The sequence below is a fragment of the Bos taurus genome, chromosome 6 (assembly GCF_002263795.3).
Source record: "Bos taurus isolate L1 Dominette 01449 registration number 42190680 breed Hereford chromosome 6, ARS-UCD2.0, whole genome shotgun sequence".
NCBI classification, from domain to species: domain Eukaryota; kingdom Metazoa; phylum Chordata; class Mammalia; order Artiodactyla; family Bovidae; genus Bos; species Bos taurus.
Window position 1 is genome coordinate 113,394,371 of NC_037333.1, and position 24,619 is coordinate 113,418,989.

At 57.6% G+C, this 24,619-nt stretch overlaps 1 protein-coding gene across 5 annotated transcripts in view; it reads left to right on the forward strand.

Moving 5' to 3' along the window:
• Window positions 1-1,716: 1,716 nt before the first annotated feature.
• Window positions 1,717-24,619, forward strand: part of TBC1D14 (TBC1 domain family member 14) — a 108,721-nt gene continuing 85,818 nt past the window's right edge. For 2 of the 5 annotated variants that reach the window (XR_009494802.1, XM_005208346.5), the window contains exons 1-2: window positions 1,717-1,756; window positions 12,269-13,004. Coding sequence is in view for 3 of the 5 variants with exons in the window: in XM_005208346.5 (XP_005208403.1) it covers window positions 12,286-13,004 (719 nt within the window). In the remaining 2 variants the exon portion in view is untranslated. 5 annotated transcript variants of the gene reach the window in all.

Genomic DNA, 24,619 nt, shown 5'->3' on the forward strand with positions numbered 1-24,619 from the left:
TGCAACCATTTATAAAGCTTCTATTATGCCCTAAGCACTGTGAAGGGTGTTAATGTATTCTTTTAACAGATTTCCTTTTTGAAGCTCTCACTCCTCCTGCCGTCATGACTGCAGGCGCGGAGTTTTTAGAGCTATGACCCCGGCAGGAGAAACAAGCCTGGGCTTCTCAGGACCAGCACTATTGACTACAGCCAAAAGCAGTCTTCACTGTACGCCTCCAGGTGTTCCGATGGACAGGTCACCCTTCCTGTCCCTCTGAGGTTTCTTCTCCGGTACTTCTGCCTGGGGTGATCCTCAGCGCTCCTGGCAGTCAGGCGCCAAGCCTCGCTTGGAAGCCAGGCCTTCCAGCTCCCAATCTCTGGAGTCTTTTAGGCTCAGGGAACATACCAGTAAACAAGATAAGCCCATTTTGGCTCAGGCAGCCCACATTCTGGGAGGACAATGAGGAATGGGTCAATAACTAGCGAACAAGAGCTCTCTTATTCCGGGGCTTTGCATGATCCTAGAGGCGGGGCATCTGGCCTCCGACTTCTCTCAGCTACTGACCAGCCCTGGACCTTGGGCAGGCGACTTCATCTTTCATCTTTGTTGTTCAGTTGCTCAGATGTGTCCAAATCTTCGCGACCCCATGGACTGCAGCACGCCAGGCTCCCCTGTCCTTCACCATCTCCTAGAGCTTGCTCAAACTCCTGTTCATTGAGCCAGTGATGCCATCCGACCATCTCCTCTGTCACCCCCATTGCCTGCCTTCAGTCTTTCCCCGAATCAGGGTCTTTTCTAATGAGTCAGCTCTTTGCATCAGGTGGCCAAAGTATTGGAGCTTCAGCTTCAGCATCAGTCCTTCCCATGAATATTCAGGATTGATTTCCTTTAGGATGGACTGGCTTGATCTCCTTACAGTCCAAGGGACTCAAGATCTTCTCCAGCACCACAGTTCGAAAGCATCAATTCAGTGCTCAGCCTTCTTGTCCAACTCTCATATCCATACATGACTACTGGAAATACCATAGCTTTGACTAGATGGACCTTTGTTGGCAAAGTAATGTCTCTGCTTTGTAATACTCTAGGTTTGTCCACTCTCTACCACCTGTGTTTTTTTTGGGGGGGGGGGTGTTGGGGGAGGGCGCCTGTATGTGGAAGCCCTACCAGGGACCCGCACCACTGCAGTGAAAGCGGCTTAAGCACTGCACCGCCAGGGAAGTCCTGCGTGACGGTTTTGATCACAGACCGTGTCTCTAGATTCTGCAATACTGACGGAAATAATGCAATGAACACTAGGCCAGCGGTTCCTAAACTTGTCTGCACATTATGCAGCTTCCAAAACCGTATCTTACCTCCAGAGACTGTGATTTAGTTGGTCTGAGGCGTGGCCTAGCCTTTAAAATTTTCAAAGATCTGCAGGTGATAGAGAAGTGCAGACAAGTTTGGGGAGGCGCGGCGCTGTGCCCTGTCTACCGGCTCAATAAGGGAACTATCAGAAAAGCCCGTTTTACGGATGAAGGGACAAGGCACGGCCGGGAAGGCTCAAGGCTCCAAGTCCCGGGACCGAGCTCCGATATTGCCCACCTGGCCTCCAGCTTGCTGCCAGGTGAGGGGCGGCACCTTCCTCTCCCACACACCTGCCCGGGGGTGGGCAGGGCCACCCATCGATGCGCTCCGCCGCTCGGCTCCCCACGCCTGGTCGCTGCCCGCTCGTGCCCCTTCCCCCTCCCAGCCGCTTCCCATTTCCAAGATGGCCGCGGGTGGAGCCGACCAGGTAAGGAGGCCCCCTGGTGGGTGTCCACGGGGGCTCTGCGGGCATGAAGATCCCCTCAGGCCACCCCTCGCGGCTCCTCTTGGCCTTCGGGAGAGAAAAGGGCGGGTAATGCCGTCCCGGGGCCTGTGGAGAGCGGGCGACCGGGCCGGGGAAGGGGCAGAGGGACGAGCGTCGAGCTTAAGGAGCAGCGGCGGCGCGGCGGGGGTGGGGCGGCAGCCCGGGCGGAAGAGCGGCTGTGCCGGCAGGGGGCGGGGCGGGGCGGGGCGAGGGCGCGCGGGGCGGGGCGAGGGCGCGCGGGGCGGGGCGAGGGCGCGCGAGGCGGGGCGGGGCGGGGCGGGGCGGGGCAAGGGCGCGCGCCGCCGTTGGCCGCGGGCTCCTTGCCGGCACCTGCCTGGTCGGCTCGCTGCCTGCAGCGCCCAGCGTCTTCGCCGCGCACGTTGCGGGTCCCGCGGGGCCTGGGCTGCGGGCCCGCGGGCCCCGGGGATGGCGTCGGAGCCACGCTGACTCCGGTACTGAGGGCCTGCGGCGGGAGCCGGGCCGCGAGGGAGGGAAGGGGCCGGGCCGCGCGCCGGGCCGCTGCCACCTGCTGCCGCGTCGGCCGGAGCGGGGAGGCGGCGGCCCTGAGGCGCGGCGGGGCGCGTCCTGCCTGGCCTACCCCCTCGCCGCCGCGCGATCACCGCTCTTTCCCGCGCCCGGGGGAGTGCGTGGGGCGCGGGGAGCTCCGCTCCTTCGTGAGACGCGCGCCCCTAACCGCACCGTTTCCGGAACTTGACGGAAAGTTTTCACCCTCAGACGCGCGGAGCTCCGGGGCGGGAGAGGAGCCGGCTCGGCGCGCGGAACCGCTCCCCCGACCCGCGAGAGCCCCGGGACCCCCTCCATCTCAGAGTCCCTGAGCCTCGGGATCCCGCCACCTCAGGGTCCCTGAGCCCCGGGGCCCCGTCCACCTCGGAGCACCCCCACCCCCGAACCCTCTCCACCTCGGAGTTTCCGCCCCCTTGCTTCTCATGTCCTTGTCCTCCCCCCATTCTCTTGGGATCCCCGTTGCCCAGGCCAGGGACTCCCTTTTTCTTCGGAGACCCGCGCCCTTGGGCTGCAGCCCCCAGCCTCAGACCCGGACCGGGGCTGCATCCCACCGCAGCGACCGTCATTCTGAGGGTGGGGGGCGAGGAGGGGGTGGGGGCGGCCCCCCCAGGAAGCGGCGGGCTGGGCCGCGGGTAGTTGGAAGGCCTCCTTGCCTGGCCCCTGGAGACCACGTCTGTTTCCAGACTGCTGAGGCACCGTGTGCTCCAGCGTGCATGTGGAAGCTTTGGGACGTTCCCTGTGCGGCAGGCTCCCGGGCGCTGCCGCGTGTGCCCAGACTGGTGGTGGAGGGGGCCCGTGTCCGGCGGATGTGGGCACCTCACCCTGTTGTCCTGGCTGCCTTTGTAGAGGGTGGTTGCTGCTGGCCTCAGTGAGGTCCCTGGCAGGGACCAGGCACACCTTACAGCCGTTGCTTCCTCCTGCTCGGTTTATCTGGCCAGGACCAACTGGGTCTCATGTTTGCCTATGATTTCTTCTCAACTTCACACCTCCCCTCTTAACTGGGGTGCTCCTCCCTCAACCCGCCCCCTCTTCCCCCAACCAAGACTGTCTTACTCCTGTCTTGGTTGTGGTATGTTTGATCCCTTGAGACTGTGGACTCCCAGCCCCTGATTTCCAGCCCTGGTGAGAACCTGCCCGTGTCCTTGGGACTCACGGCTGTTGAGTGAGTACACCCTTTGGGAAACATCAAGAGAGGTACAGTAACTGGTTCGGGGTCATGCAGCTGGACAGCTGGAGAGAGGCACGGATGAGATTCAAATAGTGAGGTCTCAGGGCCAGACGCTGCTCACTTAATGTCCTTCGTGGTCCCAGCAAGTCCTGGCAGGTCCCTGCTCAGCGCTGCTGGGCTGGGCTTACTCTGGGCTTGTGAAGCTGAGTTTTTGCAATCTGCCCCTAGTGCTCCTCTCACGTTCTGCATCAGCACCGCCTCACCCGGCCTCCACTGGTCCCTGCCCTTCCCCTCAGCACCCTCTCTTCTGCTTCTCACCCCTCCACTCCTCCATCGCCCCCCCCACCATCACTGCCCTTCTCCCCTCTGTCCAGCGGCCGAATGCCTGTCCATCTTCCCTCCGCTAGCTGTTGCTTGTGCTCTGCTGAAGACCTCTATGGAGTGGATTCAGCTTGTCAGAGCAACAGCTTATTTTGGAATCTGTCCTTCCTTGGTCAGAGCTTCTGACCGCCGTGTCCCCACCCTTAGCACTGAGGATGCATGCCCCGCATGTCGTGGGTGCCGGTGGAGCTTTGAGACCTCAGAGAAGATTTGTCATCTTAACAGGCGTTTATACACAATACGGGAGAGAGGATTTTAGGCACGTGGGTACGTGTTGTCTGTCCATGTTTGTTTCAGAGAGGGTATAAAGTTTCTAAGGCCTGGGTTTAGACTTCTAGACTCTCAGGTTGGGAGGACCTCAGATAGACTGGCTGGGCTAATCGCCTCATTGGACAGGTGGGGAAGCTGAGAGCTAGGCTCAGTCAGTGCCCGAAGCAAAGGTGCGAGGAGGATGTTGGTGACAGCCGGAAGGTGTAGAGTGAGGCCATGCAGACTGGCTATGTCTGGGCTTGTTTATGCAAATAAGTTGCTAAAATAGTGGGCCTGAGCTGAGTGCCCAAGGAAGAGTAACACCAGCAGGCGTCTTCTAAGGCTTGATTCTAAAGGCTTTATGTGGACTTCTTCGCCCCCCACCTTGTCAACTGCCTAATGAGATAGGGTCTGTTGTCGTCCACCTCTTACTAGGTGGAAATTAAGGCACAGAGAAGTTAGACTAATCCAGGATCACACAGCTGCTAAGTGGAGGAGCCAGGACTCAAACCTAGGCAGTCTACCTCCAGAACCTGCGTTATCTTTACCCCTCGCATATTTTCTTTTTGAAACTTTCTGTGGAAGTACACAGAAAAGTCTAAATATTGTTGGGTTTATTTTCTATTATCACAGCGTTTAGGATCTGTATTCTTAAGCACTCCAGCAAGCCAGGTAAGGGGTTTGACGTCAGAACCTGGTTTGCATCCTGTTCCCTTGCTGTGTGACTTTGGGTGAGTCACTCAGCCTCTCTGGAGCTCAGTTTCTGCGGTGTACTTGACAGGCTTGTGATGATTAGAGAATGCGGCAGCTCCTAATATGTGTATGTATATGTGTGTGAAAGTCACTCAGTCATTCCAACTCTTTGCGACCCCATGGACTGTAGAGTCCATGGAATTCTCCAGGCTAGAATACTGGAGTGGTAGCCTTTCCCTTCTCCAGGGGATCTTCCCAACCCAAGGATCAAACCCAGGCCTCCCGCATTGCAGGCAGATTCTTTACCAGCTGAGCCACAAGGGAAGCCCCCTGATATGTTTGGTCTGTGGCAAATGTTCAGTAAACTGTTTACCATATTAATAATTAAGATCGTACACGGGGCTGGCCTTGCTGCGTGCTGTCTCCCTAAGCCGTCAGTTGCCTCTCGGTCACTGTACAGGTCCTTATCGGTCACTGTACAGGTCCTTATGAGGGTTAGTTTTGGTAAACCACTGTAGGGAACTGAAACGTTCTGGGCTGGTGGGGCAACCGCCCTGTGCACCGAGCGCCTTTGATCTAAAATGTCCCACCTGTGCCTTTTAAGCCCAACTACCTTTGGACAGTTTAAGTGAAATATCTGTTTTTTAGGGTTGGGAAGGAGCCTTTGGGGAGCCTCAACAGTTTAACAGCAATTTCCGCCTGATTTGCTGCTGGATGGAAACTTACTAACCTCCATTGTGTTGAGTTCCAGGTGCCTCAGAGTTGCCATTCACTCTTCAGAGAAATACATCGGGCTTCTAGAAGATTCTTTTTTACGGTTGTTTTTATCCTGAAGAGTAACTTATTTGAATAACAAACTACTTTTCTAGTTGCCTTTCAGGTTCTGTGTGTGTGTGTCGGTGTGTGTGTCTGTGTGTGTTTTGGCTTCACGTCTTGGCATGCGGGATTTTAGTTCCCTGACCAGGGATTGAACCCATGATTCCCACAGTAGAAGCATGGAGTCTTAACCACTGGATCACCAGGGAAGTCCCGACTTGCCCATCCTGTGTAATGCACGTTCCTCCATTGTTTTCGGCTTGTTTGTGCAGCAGTGGAGACAGTACTAAGCACCCTAGAGTCAGAGCCAGGTGAGATCTGGATCCAGTCAGGTCCAGATCCGGGTCAGAGCAGGACCACTCCACCTGCATCCTGTCGGGGCCTTGGTCTTGCCTGTGAGATGGTGACGATGGTGTCCTCGGCCCCGGGGGTGCTGTGGAGGCAGCAGAGAGCATGAGATGGTGACGATGGTGTCCTTGGCCCCGGGGGTGCTGTGGAGGCAGCAGAGAGCACACAGACAGCGGGCGTAGACCTGGACTCGGCGCCCCACACGCAGCTCGCACTGGTGCGCGGAGGCAGCTGCTCAGGGTAGCTGCTCCTGCTGAGGCCCTTGAGGTCCCGAATGGCCTGCGCCTTTCTTTTCAGGCTCCTTTCTGGCTAAGCCAGGGTTTGAATTAAAAAGAGAAAGGCACTCACAGCGGTTGATGCTTGGGAACCCTTTACAGAACAATCTGGTTCTTTTTTTTTATTTTAAAATACATATTTTTAAAAATTTTATTTATTTATGGCTGTGCTGGGTTTTTGTCGCTACGCGTGGGCTTTCTCTAGTTGTGGCGAGTGGGGGCTTCTCTCTAGTTGCGGGGCATGGACTTCTCATTGCAGTGGATTTTCTTGTTGCGGGATACAGGTTCTGGGGTGCATGGGCTCGGTAGTTGCGGTGCGTGGGCCTCGTTGCCCTGCAGCATTGGATTTTAGCTCCCAGACTACGGATTGAACCCATGTCCCCTGCATTGGCAAGTGGATTCTTAACCACTGGGCCACCAAGAAGTCCCAAACAGCCTGATTCTCATGGGAGATGTCAGTGGGTTCTCCCTGATGTTACATCCAGGCTCGAGGGGAAGGCCTCGGGGAGCCACTCCTGTGGGGAGCCTGGTGGTCCCATCAGAATCCTCCCCGGGAGACATGAAGGACCCCGGAGAGGCCTTCAGAAGGGTGACGGGGCGTTGGAGATAGGAGTGTCGGGGGGCCCTGCATGTGAAACTTCGGGCAGGTGGCCACATCTGACTCAGCAAGCTGTGTCGTCGTTCCCATCTGTGAAATCCTGCTCTTTCGCTGGAGCGGTGAGGATTTGAGGAGGTGCTCCATGTCTGCATGAGGGCTGCAAGGAGCAGAGCTTACCGAGGGGCTGCGGGGTCGCAGACTTGGGCTCAAGCCCCAGGTGCTGCCGCATCCAAGAGGACACGTGGGTGGGCTCTGTGCCTCAGTTTCCTCCTCTATGCAGTGGGGTTAGTGCCTGGCAGAGGACTGTTGAGGGCCCTAGAACAGACTGGTGTGTCAAGAGCCTCCAACAGTGCCTGGTGCTCATGAGATTGTAGTTTTATGGTGATGCTCTGGGTCGGGAAGATCCATCCCCTGGAGCAGGACATGGCAACCCACTCCAGTATTCTTGCCTAGAGAATCCCCACGGACAGAGGAGCCCAGCGGGCTGCAGACCATGGGGCCGCAGAGACTCAGACGTGACTGAGTGACTCAACAGCAACAGCTGGTGTTGTCCGGACTTGCAGGCCTAGTGCCTGCCCTCCTGAAACTTCAGATCTGTGACAGATGTGCCTGTAGACCATGGCTGGCAAAAAGGAGCTCTGTGCGCCCAACTCTTAAGCGGAAGGCACAGAAATAGGAGGCAGGGCTGGGTTGGTGGGAGGCTTGGCAGCGAAGGGGAGTGCACCCTCCCTGGAGGGTCGGGGATGCAGCGCCGTCCCCGTGGGATGGGAGCGGGATGGGAGCGTGAGGGGGCCGCTCTCCCCTGCGGTATCCGGAGAGGAGGCGGTACAGGAGGCCGCGTGTGGCTCACGCCCCGTAGACGGGAAGGAGCCACGGGGACAAGCGCAGAGGATGTATGCATGGACGGGCAGAGCGGCTTCTGCCCGAGGCCGCCCGGGGTGGGCTTTTTTTTTTCCCCCTGGGGATATAACTAAATCACTTAGCTGTGGTTTCATGAACTGTTTCTTTTTTTTTTTTTTGTATTTATGAAGAGTTGGTTTGAGTCCTGTTACTTTGTAAGGAGGAGAAAATTAAATTGTTGCTTCGAGCCGGGCTTGTCTTCCAAAGCCTCGTTCCCAGTCTCTGGTGGCAGAGCTGCTGTCCACTGTCTTGACCTGTGTTAAACTAAAGGTGGGCCCCTGGCGGAGCGAGATCGTTCCAGCCTCTCAGGGCGGCCCTTTGCCTCTTTGTTTCCTTCACAACTCAGTTTCTGGCAGGTAAATAAAACTCCGGCAGCCGCCTGGAATAAAAAGCCTTCCTCTTACCTGTGCTTGACGGCACGTGTGTTTCTGTGCCTCGGGCGGTGATGGCTGCTCATGGTCAAACTGGCCTCTGGTGCCAGGCTGTGCCCGGGGACGCCGAGAGCCCAGGTCGCATGCTATGATGCCCGCAGCACGAGCGGTCATGTGTGACTTTGGGAAAGGGCGCGGAGGGAAATTTTGTTTTGCTGTCCTGAGCCGTCAAAGGTCGAATGTGTCAACCCTTGCCGTCTAGTCTAGCAGGCGACGTGGCGCGCAGGATGGTCATGGCCCACGGGCTGGGTCTGCCATCCACACACTTTGCCGGGAGAGTGTGGTTGCATTTGCTTCTCTTCCGTGAGCTCCCCTGCCCACCTTGTTGTGGAAACACAACCCAGCTCCCAACAGAGGTTTCTTGGATGGACGGCCCCTGACACCCCCCGCAGCTAGAATCTAGTCGTCGGGAATACTTAATTCAGCAGACAGGTTTTCTCATTCTTCACCGTTGGAGGCGTTTGCCCAGGCATCGACATCCAGGTGCCTTGCCTGCAGCTCGGGAGCCCGGGGAGGGGACCCCAGAACTGCTGAAGGTGGGGTGCAGCCACAAGGAGCCCCGGAGAGAGGAGGGCCCACAGCTTCCTGGGGGCGGGGAAGGCTTCTCAGAGGAGCTGCCTTGGGGGCGTGCTCCGTCCCGGGGACACCAACCCCTGGGGCGCTGGTGGCTGAGTAGGAGACAGAGTCCCCAGGGCAGTGGGTGTTGAGAGAGGCGTGCTGATGGCCCGAGACTGGCGGGGCTGGCGGGGGACAGGTGGGTCCTGGGGGTCCGGCACCAGCCCACAGAGTCGAGGCTTCCTCTGTCTTGAGAAAACGTGTGACTTGGAGGCCAGCCGTGGGCAGCTGCCTGCTGGCTGCCTTCCAGCGTCCACGCCGCTGCCTTGCTCGGAAGCACGCCCTTTGTTTGTGCTGCCCCCTATGCGGGCCCGGTCGGGAGGCCGGCTTCGCTTTGTGCTCTGGCCGCCCCCGGTGGAAGTGCTTGAGGGCGGGTGGCTTGGCCCTCGCAGAGTTCCGTCTTAGAGGATGTTGCAAGCGGAAGGACTTTTTCCCCTTTTAAGCTTCTTTTTCCAGAGTCTGTTCTCTGAGGCTGTTTCCCAGGTTTCAGGAACTGAAACTGGACCTGGAACCCTTGGAGCCTTAGAGGCCCCTCAGCTCCTTCTTAGAAGGGGCCCTGGGGCTGCTCCTGGTGGCCCCGAGCCCGAGGCTGTGGGACGGGCCATGGCCAAGTGGCTTCGAACTCCATCCCACCTGTTCTTCTCTTCCCTGGGCTTCTGTCTTCGCAGCGGAGGAGCAGGGGGCCTTGGGTTCCCTTAGCACACTTGTTCCTGTTCCTGTCTATTCTGGTGTCAAAATGCCAGTTTAAATCCGTCCCCTCCGTGCGTGTCCACTGTGCCTGTGGCTGAAGTAGAGGGCGCCTGCCACGTCAGAGGCTCCCCTCGCTCAGAGGCCTGCCCGTGAGTTTCATGCTGTTGCCCCATTTTACTCCTGGGCTGGAGGGGAGTTGATTCTCAGAAAGGTTAAGTGTCTCCCGCACTGGCAAGTCAGGAGGGTTTCCACTGGCCTGCCAGAGGGTCTCCGCTCTGCTGACTGTATGGCCTTTTGTGTTTATGGGTTTTTTTTGTCAGTTTGACCTGTTGGAATGTTGATGGTGTCTGGATAATTCCTATCACCTTTGCCACTGCCCAAGATTAGCTCTTAACTATGTGCTAAAAATGTTTCTTGCTATATTTTCCTTTTAATTAGAATTTTTTTTAGAACTGTAAAAGTTTGTACACAGGTTTGCCTTCCTGCTGTGAATGTTGTGGCTTGACAGCGTAGTTCAGTTTGGGAGTTTTGCCAAGTCAGGGTTCCAGGGACAGTTTGCCCTGGCCTTGCCTGGGAGGGCTTCCCTGGTGGCTCAGAGGTTAAAGCGTCTGCCTGCAATGCGGGAGACCCGGGTTCGATCCCTGGGTTGGGAAGATCCCCTGGAGAAGGAAATGGCAACCCACTGCAATATTCTTGCATGGGAAATCCTATGGACACAGGAGCCTGGTGGCCTACAGGCCACGGGTCGCAGAGAGTCGGACACGACTGGGCGACTTCACTTTCACTTTGCCTGGGAGGAACTCGTGGCTGGGGACTCAGGGTAGGAACTGCAGCCCCGGGAATTCAGGGCAGCGTGAACTGCAGAGCATTTAAAATGTGTTCCGTGTGGTGAGCTGATGCCCGGGTCCTTTTGGTCCTTTCTGCTCTGTAGGTTGAAAGTGAAAGTGCTAGTTGCTCAGTCGTCTCTGACTCTTTGTAATCCCATGGACTTGTAGCCCACAAGGCTCCTCTGTCCATGGGATTCTCCAGGCAGGAATGCTGGAGTGGGTTGCCATTTCCTTCTCCAGAGGATCTTCCTGACCCGGGGACTGAACCTGGATCTCCCACATTGCAGGCGGATTCCTTACTGTCTGAGCCCCTAGGGAAGCCCTGTAGGTTAGGGAAGCGCTTTACTTAGCGTGATCACCTTTATGATCTCATTTTTGTATTACGCTCTCCTTTCGTTTGCCGTCTTATTTTGGTGTCGTGCAATGTGGTTTCGTCTTGCCAAGAAAAACTGATAACCAGTTAGTACGACACCACAGTTAAATGATCCTTCCCTACCACTGGGTCACATTTCAAGGTTTTATATACAGTTCGGTCTGTTCCTGAACTGTGCATTTTGACTTTGCCCCTTATTTCTATCTTTGCTCCAGTGCTGCGCTGCGTGACAGGCCCCTTCAGTTTCTAGGGACGAGGGGCCTCACCCCTCCCCTGTTGTCTACTTTTAATGAATGTGCTTTTGCCGACTTGACATTGAGAGGCCCGGCCAGCTTCCTGAAGGGCAGCAGGACGCTCACTGCAGAAGCTAAAGTAACGCCCGAAAAGGAGTGGTTATCGGTGTCACTGCCAGGCTTCAAAACTTGCCGTTTGATGATAGCAGCCGCCCGCAGAGTGCTTGTGGGAGTTCGGGGTGGCGGGGGGGCGGTGGTCGGTGCCTGCTGAAGCCTTTCTCGCGGCACTTTCTCTCATTCCCCCGAGCCGTCTAGTGGAGTTGGGGTTAGAACCCAGGAATGTCTGAGTCCGGAGATCCCTTCTGTATGTTGTTCTGTTCCATGGATCAGATGTAAATGCACCACCGGGTTTCTTTAGTTTTCAGTATTTTAAAGGACAGTGGGAAGGAACACAGCGGAACGCACCAGGCTCTCAGTCCGTGAGGACTGCGCCTCTCACCCCCTCGTCCCCACCTGAGACTGAAACCGTAGGCAGGGCCTCTGTGTCACCAGCAGCTCGGACTCTCCCCATCAGGTGTTTCTCCAGGTTCGTGGCCTTTAGTTTTTTCTTTTATCGATTATCCTTCTTCATCGAACCAGCCTTCTGACCTGGGTTTTATAGCCCCAAACGGAGCCATTCGTCCCCTGGGTGGCTGGTTTGGGGCCAGCCCTGTAGATCCCAGCTGAGCCGCCAAGTGACAGCGTGACCCTGAAGGCTTTTCTGAACCCGAGCCTCAGTTTCGTCCGTGGGGAAGCGGATAACATGCCCTGCCTTGGAGACTCGAGTGAGGTGACTGAAGCACTGTGGAGAGCCGCCGCTCACCTGTGTCTCGGGTCGTCTCGTTGCGCCTGGCGCTCGCGGCCCATCTTGTTTTCTGTCCTGATGGAGACGTCTTGATGTTTATGCTGCCCACACATGTCGCACCTTGACTTGTGTGTGGGTTATGAACTCACATGCTTTTGACAGAGGTATCACGTGTTTATCATTTTAGAAAGCAAGGAAAACCAAACCCCTTTGCTCTGCTGGGCACGGCCCTCCTGCTCCCAGCGCTGGCCTGAGGCCCACGGTTGTGATTGGTGGGGTACTTTATAATATCGTGATGGTAGTATGTTAACATGCTAGCGTCTGGTCCTGAATTCATACTTTGGTATGTAGGGCTTTTTAAAGTTTTATTTTTCAAGGATTCCTCTTTTAAAAGGGGGCATCAGAACATTTGAACTCCAGAGGAGTTGCATCTTTGGCTTTTATATCCACTGTCTTAATTTCCATTTTTGTGGGTTTTTTTTCCCCTAGTTTTTCCTTGGACCAAGATGACTGATGGAAACCTTTCCACCTCTACAAATGGCGTGGCCTTGATGGGCATTCTGGACAGTCGACCAGGAAACCACATTCAGAACCTGCAACACTTGACTCTGAAGGCGCCCAGGTCCCTCTCGTTGCCCGAGTATGGGCCCAAGCTGAAACTCAGTGCTTTAGAAGATCGGCACAGCCTTCAATCGGTGGACTCGGGCATTCCTACCCTCGAGATCGGTAACCCGGAGCCTGTCCCCTGCAGCGTGGTCCACGTGAGGAGGAAGCCATCCGAGTCGGAGATCGTCCCTGAGCGAGCCTGCCAGAGTGCCTGCCTGCTGCCCTCCTACGCGCCCCCGGCTCCCGCCGGTGCCGAGCGGGAGCAGAGTGTGCGCAAGTCCTCCACGTTTCCCAGGACAGGCTACGACTCGGTGAAGCTCTACAGCCCCGCCTCCCAGACCCTGCAGCGCAGCGACAATGTCTCGGTGTGCAGCGTGTCCAGCCTCAGCACGGAGCTGTCCACCACGCTGTCTGTCAGCAACGAGGACATCTTGGACCTCGTGGTCACGAGCAGCTCCAGTGCCATCGTGACCCTGGAGAACGACGACGACCCGCAGTTCACCGACGTCACCTTGAGCTCCACCAGGGAGACCCGTGACCTCCAGCGGGACTGTGCTGGCGAGACGGAGGAGGGGAGGAAGCTGAGGCTCCTGGGGCCGTTCAGTCACTTCTTTACCAGGTAACGCTGTCTCCGTCTCTCTAGCAGAGCCAGGCTGTTCAGCTCAGACCCTTGCCTTGCTGTTCGTCCGAAGCGTGTCGCATGTTTCCTGCCCGTTGGGCAGATGCTGTTGTACAGATAATCAGGCCGTCTGTCCCCAGCAGCCCAGCATCCTGTGGGCTCGGCGGAGGCCTGGCGTGTTGGCGATTCTGCGGTCTGATCCCTCGCTGCTGGCTGTCACTCCTGAGGCCCTGGCTCACGCGGTCTCCTGTCACTTCCTGGCCGCCGGCCTCTGACGTGCTGTGGCTGAGGGTGGCCTGTAAGTGGCCATTGTTACTAAGTCAGCACCCTTTGTCAGCCTTATCCTCCGAGGGGCCCTTCAGGCTGATAACTGGAGTTTCCTGGGCCAAGCGGAGGTGCTGGTGAGGGTGATAATCGAGTTAGCAGCCCCAGGCCCCGCTACTGTGATGGGGGGCTGGGATGTCTGGGCGGCCCTGGGCGCGTCCCCTGCACTCCTGCATGGCCGAGTTCCTTTGTTTGCGTCTGTTCCTGGGCCTCCTGCTGAGGTGTGCGGATCACCGCCCCGCAGCCACCCACGTTCCCGCCTGTGCTAGGAGCGGGCCGCGCACCCCACTCCCCTTCCCCACAGTGGCCCGCCAGCCGGGCGCTGAGCAGGGATGCCGGGCTCCTCCAGCTCCTGCAGCGTCTGCCCATCTCTTGTGCCTCACGTTTACGTTCAGCATGCGTCTTGTGTGTGTGTCCTGGGCTCTGCTCCTGACTGGGAATGCAGGAGTAACACGGCCATTACTCTGGGGGACTTGCAGACCGACGGTGGTGGGGAGGGGACACTCAGTCAGTCACACAGGCAGGCACAAGCTCCCAAACTGTGGAGCGCTGCGAGGAAGTGCCGGGGGGTCTGGAGAGCGGGCCCGGAGTGGCCGTAGGCTCGCCAGCGGCTCTCTGGAGGGTAGGAGCCAGGGCCAGGCGGCTGGGCCTGCTTCTGGGGTCGGCCTGGCTGCCTTGAGCACGTCTGTCGTGGAGCCCATGCTGGGCATGTGGTGCTGGGTGTCCCTTCAGTACGGCATGATGTGCTGGCTGGAGTCAGCTGGAGACCTCTGTGGCTGTGGGCACTCGCGTCCACTTATGGCTGCCTCAGCTGTGTCATCAGCCGAAGTGGGGGTCATTTTGCATGAGCCTGAGTCCAGTCCTGAGTGAGAAGGTTCCCTGACATAGGCTCTGGTTTCATGGGGCACCTCTTCTCCATGATGCACCCATCGACGTGTACTGCTCTAGCCCCAGGAGAGTTCCCGGCTGCAGACCTCGGTGACTCCATGATCACCTTCAGTGGAGGAGCCCAGGAACTGTTGGGGACACCCATGGTCCCCTCAAACACTGCTCTGTGGTTCAGATTCGAGTGGCCACACCATTTCCTTTGCTCAGATCAGAGTTTCTAACTTTCCCTGTTTGTGAATACCACCTGTGAAAGTCGCTCAGTCATGTCCAACCCATTGTGACCCCACAGACTATACAGGCTATGGAATTCTCCAGGCCAGAATACTGGAGTGGGTAACCTTTCCCTTCTCTAGGGGATCTTCCCAACCAAGGGATTGAACCCAGGTCTCTTACGTTGCGGGCGGAGTCTTTACCAGCTGAGCCACAAGGGAAGCCTGAATGCCATCTGGGCGCCTGTTAAATACGGCTCTTCAGGGCCCAGCCTAGGTCTCCAGGATCAGAGTCTCAGGGAAAATGCCTTGGAGACGGGTTTTTAGAATCCCCTGGGGTTCTTGGCAGATTTGGGAAGCCTAGCTTGAAAATAGAGGTTGCTGGGAAATAGCATGGAGGAACGAGCTTAGCTTTGGAGTTCAGCAGACCCGCACCTGTGTTATCGCTGTGTGACCTTGAGCAAGTTACTTCACCTCTCTTGAGTTCTCTTGTCTCTGAAACGGCAGTGGCGAGTGCCTGGCACAGGCGCCTGTTACGTCACTGACATGCGCCTTGTGCATCTCACCTGCGTCGTCATTGTTGGCTTTCCACGTCAGTCTCTTCATCTCCATGGTGGGTACGATGAGACCGCCTCGTCCGCTGGGCTGGGGGACGCGGTGGGCTCCCGTGTGTGAGGCTCGGTGCAGACCCAGACAGAGCAGACTTGGAAGAGTCTGTTGCTTGATGTGAGCGTCCTGACGGCAAATGCTTTGCTGCCTTTGTCTTGCTGTGTTGGAGCCCCTTCTCCTTTGAGAGCAGACGCCGTCCGTCACTGCAGATGGTTTCTTGAAAATCTTTCTCAGCTTTGTGCCACGGAAATCAGACATCTCCTCTTTGTTTTATTTCTTACTTCTTGTCTCCTTACCCTTGTTTTTGAGGACTGTGATACTGTAATTAGGAGCCGTTACTAAGTACCTTTGAAATATTAATGACAGATGAGTCAAGATGTGTGATGTCATGGGCCGAATGTAGTAGCCCAAAATTTGTAGCACAAATTTTTTGTGCTAGACTCTTGAGTGTTAGAGAAGAGTTTCAGCCTATAATCCCAGAGGGGAGAAAGGGTGGCAGCTCTATGCCAAAAATATTCGGGACCCACTAAACATTTTATAGGTGGGTTACGGAGAGGGCTGGCCCACAGCGGCGCTCAGAGGCCGGTGGACCGCGTGCGTTTTTGTCGCAGGCAGGGCTGGGGCTGGAGCTGGGCCACTGTGGTTCCCAGCCCAGGCCCCTGCGTCATCCTGCTTCTCCACTCTCCCCTGCTGGAGCCTGGGCCGCCTGCTCTCCTGTTCCTCACCGAGTCCACTCTCCACAGCGTTTGTGGGCAGCGACGCGGGCAGTGTGGGGGAAGGCCAGTCAGGAGACTCAGGCGTGGAGGCGCTCAGGGAGCCGGGCACTCGGGGAGAGGTGGGGGGGGCTGACCTGTGGGCGCTCTGACCGCCTGATGAGGGCGCACTCCTGGGGAGCGCTCCCCCGGAAGCTGGGCCCAGCTCCCGTCTGCGCCTTTGCCCCTTTCTTCACATAGGCTGCAGTGAGTACCTCTGGTGCCGGCTCCACCCTGAGCTTAGAGATAGTCCCTGCCACCCGGGGAAGACAGACACACAGCTGGGCCGGGAGCACGGGTCTTGGCATGTGTGTGTGTGTGTGTCTGTGTGTGTGTGTGTGTGTGTGTGCGCGCGTGCGTGTGCATGTTGGCAGGGGTGCTGAAGTCAGGAGTGCTGGTAAAGGAGTCAGGTTTGCTGGGTTCAGTGTGAGCTCTCCTACTTAATATGACCTTGCCAAGTTACTTCACCTCTCTGCGCCTTCAGGGGCGTAAAACTCCTGGGCAGGTTCACAGGTCGAATAGGTAAAGCGTCCAGGACACTTCTGGCACTCTCTAAGTAGAAGTTATCAATGATGCTAGCATAAATATGATCATTTCTAAAAAATACGTTTTGTGGCGCGCTCTGTAGTTCTTGTCCACGTTTGTGCTTTGCTTTGATTGGTCCGTTAATGGAAAGAATTGGGGTTTCCCCACTTTGGCTCTGCTGGCGCCCTGGGAGGGGTGAGCTTTGTGGTGGAGCCTGCTTTGTTCATTGAGCTGCTGGCCTCTCCTCGCTGGTTTTCAGCAGCACCTTTCCAGGGTGGCCGCCAGAAAGACCCTCAGCCGTGGGGGGTGTCCCCAGAGGGCCAGGGCGGGCGGGGTAGGAGGTGGGCAAAATCACCCAGCTGTTGAGAACCACTGAGCTAGCGTGCTGCAAATGTGGGTATTTAACTGCTCCTTTGAGGGGAATTTACTAATGTTTTGTATGTATTCTTTTAATTAAAGTGTGGTTGGTTTACAGTATTACTTTCATTGATTCAGTATTTTAATAGATTTACTTCATTTAAAGGCTTCTCTTGTGGCTCAGTTGGTAAAGAGTCTGCCTGCAATGCAGGAGAGCCCGGTTCAATTCCTGGGTCAGGAAGATCCGCTGGAGAAGGGATAGGCTACCCACTCCAGCGTTCTTGGGCTTCTCTCGTGGCTCACTTGGTAAAGAATCCACCTGTAATGCTGGAGACCCCCGTTCAGTCACTGTGTTGGGAAGATCCCCTGGAGAAGGGAAAGGCTACCCACTCCAATATTCTGGCCTGGAGAATTCCACGGACTGTATAGTTCATGGGGTCACAAAGAGTTGGACATGACTGGAAGATTTTCGCTTTTTCACTCCACTTAAAGTTATTATAAAGTGTTGGTGGCCTTCCACTGCTGTGGTATGTTTTGAGCAGGCCCCTCATCTTGTATAGACGAGAGGGATGGTGTTAAGGGATCCTCTGAGCCCAGAGCACGTCAGAGCCTTCCTCTAGAGGGCTGGCAGCACCGCAAGAGGGCCGGGCCACACACTTGCCTTCTGCGGAGACAGGGCTGGGGCGTCTGTGAGGCCCAGGGCCGACGGCTCTGCTCTGGTCTGGGAGGTGGGGGTTAGCTCTGACCATGTCCATCTCCTTTTGCACAGCCCCTCGTAAAGCTCTCAGGAGAGGGGATCGGAGCGTCCCCTGCCTAGAAGAGATGCTGGCACTGCATCCGAAGGATGAGAGGAGTGCGCCAAGTGCCCATGTGGAGCGGAGGGAACCGCCTGTGGGTGGCCGGGAGGCGTGGGGCACCTCGCTGGGTTTAAAGGACTGTAATGATGTGTTTTTCTGCTCTGCTTCCCGACCTGGCTGGGAGCTCCTCAGTGGTGCGCTGTGTGTGGTTTGTCCTGGCACCAAGTCGTGACTCGAAGGTGGAGACAGGAGGTGTCGGTGGGCGAGAGCCAGCGCTGCTCTGATGCCAGTTTCAACCTCCACTCGGCCGTTTTTGACCGCTGTGGCCTCCAGAAACTTCGTTACCCTCTGTGACCCCAGAGCGTGCTGGGTGACGGGGTTGACTGTACCCTTTGTAAAGAGCGGGCGTGGGGATGAAGCGAGGTCACGCAGGGGCAGCTCTGGGCGGAGCGCACACCCAGTGTGAGCATGCGGGCTCCTGGGCCCACTCTCTTGCTTTTGTTGGGCTTCACCAAGGTTGCTCTTTTGAAAAGGCCTGCCATCTGAAAAGGCTCGCAACCACTGGCCTAAGAGAACTGAATCTGTGTGTGGGCACTGTGACTTGGCATGAACACGCGCAACTGAAATTTTAGTTCCTGTACTGGTCTAGGCTTTTGGGGATTTGTTCATTTGAAAGGCAACCTGAGCAGTGCTAAGGAACACGTTTGCTCCTAGCTTTCTGATGAGGGAGGTGAGCGGGAACCAGAGACACATGGCGGCCGGAGCCCCTGGCGCCTGGGGAGCAGGCAGAGCGCAGGGCCCGCCGGGCGCCGTTCTCAGCCCCTCCATGCGGCCTCTGGGTTTGATCTTCAACTACTCAGGCAGAGGGTGGGTGTTAGCTGCTGTGGGCTGGCTTGTTCATCCTCCTAGGGGACCTTCCTGCCCTGGGGAAGCCTGAGAGTTAAACATGTGTGTTTCCCTGGTCGCTGGCAGCTGGGGCTCCCGGCAGGAATCAGGTCCCATTTATGAAAGACGGGAGGCAGGAGTCAGGCGGAGACCGTTTCTTTCCCCCTTTGGGCTGTTTCCCGCTGACTAGTGGTGTCACCGAGACATGAGCCTTGCCTGTAGCATCGCCTGGTGTCCCTGACCATGTGGCAGCGGCTGCGGCCTGCGTTCTGTTGCAGCGGCCCTGTCGCTCCCTCGAACTCGGTCCTTCCCACGGCAGCTTGGATGTGACCACTCCCCTCGTTCGTCAGTCCTGTTTTGTTCAGGGAGCCATTCCTGGGGCCCCAGTTTAGAGCCAGCTGCTTCAGCCCTTAACAGCGATTGGAAGTCATCTAATTCCTTGAGATAAATCCCTTTCTGCTTAAAATTCCTAGAGTGGTTTCTGTATCCTGCACTGAAAACCAGTGGATTCAGGTGAGTACGGTGATAATTCTCTCCCCTAGGGGAGGAGACTGCAGCAAGAGGTGGTTGCATAGCTTCACGGGATACAAAGATGGTCCGGGTTTGGACTCAGCGCTTAGGCTTCTTTTCTGGGACACAGAAGCTCATGCTTCAGAAGGTTGCTGGGGTTACAGGGGAGGAAGTGTACATGCCTGTGAGGCGCCTGGCCCGTGGCAGGCCTGTCAGTGTCTATTTATTTACTTATTGCCCGACTACGGCTTTGACCGGGTTAGATTTAGTGTCAGTAAATGGAGGTGTAACATTGTAACTAAGACTTTTCTGTGCCATCTGCTTGCCAGTGTTCTTTTTAACTGAAGGATGATTGCTTTACAGTGTTGTGTTAGGTTTTGCTATACAGCAAAGTGAATCAGCTACATGCATATCTGTATATCTGCCCCCTCTGGAGCCTCCCTCCCCCCATCCCCCCATCCCACCCCTCTAGGTCATCTCAGAGCTCCAAGCTGAGCTCCCCGTCTATACAGCATCTTCCCACTGTTTAATACTAAGCAGCGATTATAATAATATCAATATTAATATCAATAGTATCAATCACTGTTTAATAACAAGCAGCGATCTGTTTAATACTTTGCCTGTATTCCTGATGACTTCGATCTGGCATTAGTGATACACAAAACGCCTACTGTATATCTGAGCTGCTGGGGCACGTGTGTGCACACGCACTGCTGTGGTGCTTGGAGGGAGCAGTGATGGGCGCTCTCTTGCCCTCCCGCCTGCTGGGCTGGGGTCTTGGGGAACCAGGCCCTGAGCCTCTCTGGGGCCTGGTGTCCTTGCTGCAGAAGGAACTGAGGGCATCCGCCTTTCAGAGCTCTTCTGAAAGTGAACGCAGGGCTCCGGTCAAGGTGCTGAGCCCTGGTGCCAGGCTGGAAGGCACGGAGACGGGCAGACACACTGCAGGCGGCCGTGTGAGTCCCTGCGCTGGGCAGTGTGATGAGGGCTTGGGAAGAGGCAGGAGTGCAGCAGCAGATCCCTCAGGGGCCAGCAGGCCTCTGGAGCTGCCTCCTGGGTGCTCTCTGGCAAAGTCAAGGGAGCGGGGAGAGGCACAGCATTTCTCGGAAAGCGCCTTGACAAGAGGTGCTCAGGATGGAGCGCAGAGCTGGGAGAGGAGATGGGAAGGTGGTGGAGCCCAGAGTGGGTGGGGCTTCTGGGGACCACGGCACGTGGAGACCCCAGATCCGAAGCATGTAAGCGCCACAGGGAGGAAGACACAGGTGTGCGCAGGGCTGCTGAGCTGCCTCCAGGAGAGAGGGCGGAGCCTGGAAGAGGCGGGGCCCGGGTCCCAGCACAATGTGCGCACAGGGGGCGCTTCACCCCCTCGGGCGCCTCCCAGCTCTCAGGTCAAGCCGGCGAGCACCCACCCCTGACGCCACAGAGGCCCGCGCCGCCCCGGCTCGCATGCGGGGCTGGGGCAGGGAGAGAAAGAGGAGAGGCGCCCTGGAGACCCTGCAGGCTGGTGGTTGGAGCGCGCCTTTCCCCCAGGTGTTGGACTCATCCAGACCGCGTGTTCCAGAGCGTGGAGCAGGCTGGTTCAGCTCTGAGTCCCGAGGCTCGGGCTCCGGGCCGGGGAGACCTCGGCCGAGAGAGGTTAGACCCGGCGCCGCCTCGGCCTTGAGCCTGAGAAGCAGGGAAGGTCCCAGCAGGCAGGGCGCCCCGTAGGCGGTCTCCGTTGCTGCCAGTGAGAGATCTGCGGGGTCTCCAGTGCTCCCAGCCCGTCCTTCCTCCTCGGGTCGCTGCTTTCCCAGGCACGGGTTGACCCTGGCTCCCTCAGCGCAGGGTTTTCTGTCTTCCGATGTGAATTCCTGCACCAGATGGATTTGCAGTAGCTCAGCTCCCTCGATTGTGGAGTGCCTGCGCTTTGCTTTTCCAACCCCGGTTACACAGCTGGGCTCTCACCAGCTGTGGTTGTGACACCTGGGAGGTCATCGGCGGCCTTGACCAGAGATGTTTCTCTCGCTCCCCCTGCGCTTCGGTCTGAGGTTGCCCTTCAGGTGTGGCGACGGTGCAGCGGATAGGGTCACTCGCAGATGCGGGACGGGAGCGTCTGACGGGCCCTCTGTCGGGACACAGCTGGGCTCGGAAGGGACAGCTGGGTCCCTGAGGGTGTGTTGCCTCCTTACACTTTGCTAGGCTTTGTGGGTTTGCTTTGCCAGCAAGTCACAGGCATGATAGTTTCTTCATCGACGGCCTGCAGTGGACCAAGCCTCATGCTAGGCACTGTGTTTCTCATCGTCCGTCCTTCCCAGGGATACTTAGAATCTGCCATTTGCCAAGACACTGTTCTAGGTGCTTGGGATTCATTTCTGGATGAAACAAGGACCTTTGTCCTCAGAGAGCTTAGACAGTGTTCTAGTGGGGGGGTGCAGATAATACTCACAGTGAATAAATGAATGAAGCCATGATAAGCGCTGTGAAGAAAATGAGAGAGTAGAGGCAGTGGGTGGGACGGGGCACTGGAGAAGGCGGGTTGTGGAATGGTCAGAGTGCCCAGTGAAGCCGTGCTTCTCAGGGGGACGAGGAGGGGAGGTTCTAGCAGAGACTTGAAGTGCATCAGGAAGGCCATGAGCGCAGACGTCTGGGAGCGGAGCAACTTGGGTTGAGGAGGGGCGTGGGCAGGCCTGGTGCGTTGGAGGAGCAGTGAGGAGCCTGTGAGATGGACCAAGTGAGCCGTGAGGAGGGCGCAGTGAGGTCAGTGGGGCCCAGTCCCATGTGGGCCTGAGCCTGCGGTCGGTGATGGCAGGGATGCCCGGACTTGGGCAGTGGGGTCTGAGCAGGAAATTCAAGTTTGGAGTTGTTGGCCTCGTCCAGGGTTTGGAACAGATGAGGTCACCGCTCATCAAGGAGTGAGCCTGAAGGCGCGTGAGGGCTGAGAAGCCTGGGGAGAGGAGGTGGCCAGCTGGGGTGGGAAGCTAGGGGGAAGCCGGGTGGCAGGGCAGGGCGTGATCTGCTGGGCCCAGGGTGCTTCTGTCGGGGAGATGCGGATTGACCCGTGACTCAGCAAGGGGCCCAGAGCTGTGCCAGTGGAGCGGTGCAGGGCGAAGCATCACCGGGGTGAAGCTACCGGGACAGGAGGAGGCAGGCTGGAAACAGCGAGCACAGCGATTCTTCCGGTGGGTTTTCTGCATCAGGGCCAAGAGTTGGGTGAGAGCTGGAGGGAGCAGCGCTATGGGGTTGGTTTCTCTTTTAAATGTTGGGGAAACCTTTGTTTTTGCTTTTGTCACTGTTTCTGCTCACCCTGTGAGAGAGAGGAGCAAACTCTGGTGCTTGGTCCTGGCGTTGCCTCCACAGGGGTGGTTCTGGTGCTCAGATAGAGGTGGTGGCTTTGGCCGGCGGGGCCATCCAGCGGGGCCGGCGGGGGAGCCGGGCGTGGGCACAGCTGTGGAGGCTGGACGTGGCCACCAGGGTCCGGAGTCCTCTTGTGTTCAGCGCACATAGATGACTCCATTGCTTTCAGGGCTGCTGGATTGTTTTTCTATGTGCAAACGTAGGTTTTAATCAACATATTTACTTTTTCAAAGGTCATTGTATCTTTCAGAGCAGTTGTAGGTTCACCGCACAATGAGGCAGCGATGCCATGTACCTGCCCCCGCAATGTGCATAGCCTCCCGTGCCATCAGCATCTCCCCCGCCCCACCCAGCACCATCAGCACCGAGTCCTTCGCTTGCATGAGGCTTCACTCTCCACACAGCAGGTTCCGTGGGTTTGCACAGACATGTAACAACAGGTCCACATCATGGTGCCTGTCGTTCCGGCCCTGACAGCCCCTCTGCCCATCCCCCATTGTCCTCTCCCCCTCAGCCCCGGGACGGCTGACCTCTCTTGGGTCTTCATGGCGAGCATACGGTATAGAGCCTTTGCAGACTGGCTTCTCTCACTGACTCATAGGCCTTTAAGGCGCCTCTGTGGCCTTCAGTGCCTGCCTGGCTCATCTCCTCTTGGTGCTGAATGCTCACGGCCTGGGAGATGCCATGAAGAGAGGTCCGAGGGGAGCAAGACCGGCACAGGCTGGGTGTGAGGTGTCCCTCCTCGTCTGCATCCTGGGTCTCCGGGAAGCCGCCCTCCTCCGGCTGCTGCCCGAGAAGACCCTTTGGCCCCTGTAGCCCAGGTCCAGGCCTGGTCGCTGAGGGACACCTCCATGCTTCTCTGCGCGCACGCACCCTGAAGCGTTTCTGCAGTGCTTACCCACTCTCGGGAGGGCTGGTCCAGGCTCCGTGGGGGACCAGCCTCACAGGCCTTCTGTGACCTTCCGTGTGTCCTGAGGAGCTCGAGTACACATGGGGGGCTCACGGGAGACCCTGGGGGGAGCTCGTGTGTGTCACCTCAGCTGCCCCTACTACGGCTTTGGCTGCCCTCCTCCTGGGGGGCCATCGCCCAGTTGCTCCAGGTCCGGGGGCCCCCTGCAGCAGCACTCCCCAGAACGTGGAAGGGTCTGGAGCCCATGTGAGGGCAGCGTGGGGTCCACACCAGTAAAGGCCCAGACGTGCAGGGACATGACAGCAGCTGTCGTTTCCAGGGCTAGGGTGGGCTTGGCTGGAGAAACCTGCCTGCAGCCCTCGCTGGCATCAGAGGGCGCACTCTTCCTTGGCAGCTCTGCCTTCTACGCCCCCAGCCCCCGCCTCTGCACCGGCAGGGTGCTCTGCAGGGCCGTGTCCCGTGTGTGCAACAGTCCATCCGGCAAGAGGAACCATCTCATCTGCGGGTCGCCCCTCTGTCCCCCCACGGGCCTGCCGACCCCTCCTGGAGGACGTCCCACGTCTGCCCCTCGTGCTCTGGACGCTGTGAACGTGGAGACTCGCTGAGGTCCCCAGGGAAGGGTGGGGGCCCCCTTGCTGTGGTTCCACAGGTCCCTGCTGTTGCTATGGCAGCGCCATTGTGCGATGTCATTGTTGGGTGCCCCCGGAGGGACTCCGTCTCCCTCGTCCGGTGCTGGCACCTGGTCAGAACCCAGGAGACGCTAGTCAGGTTGCTGAATTCAGCCTCCTCCATTTCCTCTGTGGATACCTGTGGGGGCCCAGTGCTGGGGTGCAGCCGCCGACAAGCCCCTTCCCCCAGAAAGTGCCACAGGGCCCTTGTGGTCTCTTGTGACCGCAGGTTGTGAGAGATGCTCCGTGTCAGGCTTGAGTTGCTGGTGGGGGATCAGAAGCACAGTCTGGGGAGAGGAATGGGGGTGGTGGAAGGCCGGGCTGGGGGGCCCGTTTGGAATAGGGGAGTCAGGGAGGGCCTCGCTGAGCAGGGACAGGTGAGCAGAGGTCTGCACGAGATGAGGAAGGCCACGGCAGGCCCAGAGGCTCTGAGGCTGCCAGGGACTGGCCGGGTCTCTGAGGTATGTGGGCTCTGCTGCCCTTTCCCCACCTCCCCGAGAGGCAGCCGGCGTGGTGGGCCCTCTGTCCCTGGTCCATGGCGGCCTGTGCAGCCTTCACCTGAGGCGCCCTGCGGCGCTTACTGCTGGACCCCAGACCTGTGCTGTCCAGCATGTTGGCCACTGGCCACATGTAGCTGTTTAAATGGAACTAAAATGGGTATTTTGGCTTCTCAGTGCCACTGGCCACATTCCAGTGCTCAGTAGCCACACGTGGCCAGTGTCTGCCACACGAGACGGCTTGGATTTACATGTTCCCGGCACTGTGGGGCGTTGTGTTGTCCAGCGCTGGTCTAAGTGGTCCAGATGACATCTCTGACTTGACTTTAAGCCTTTGTTAGCACGTGTGAAAGT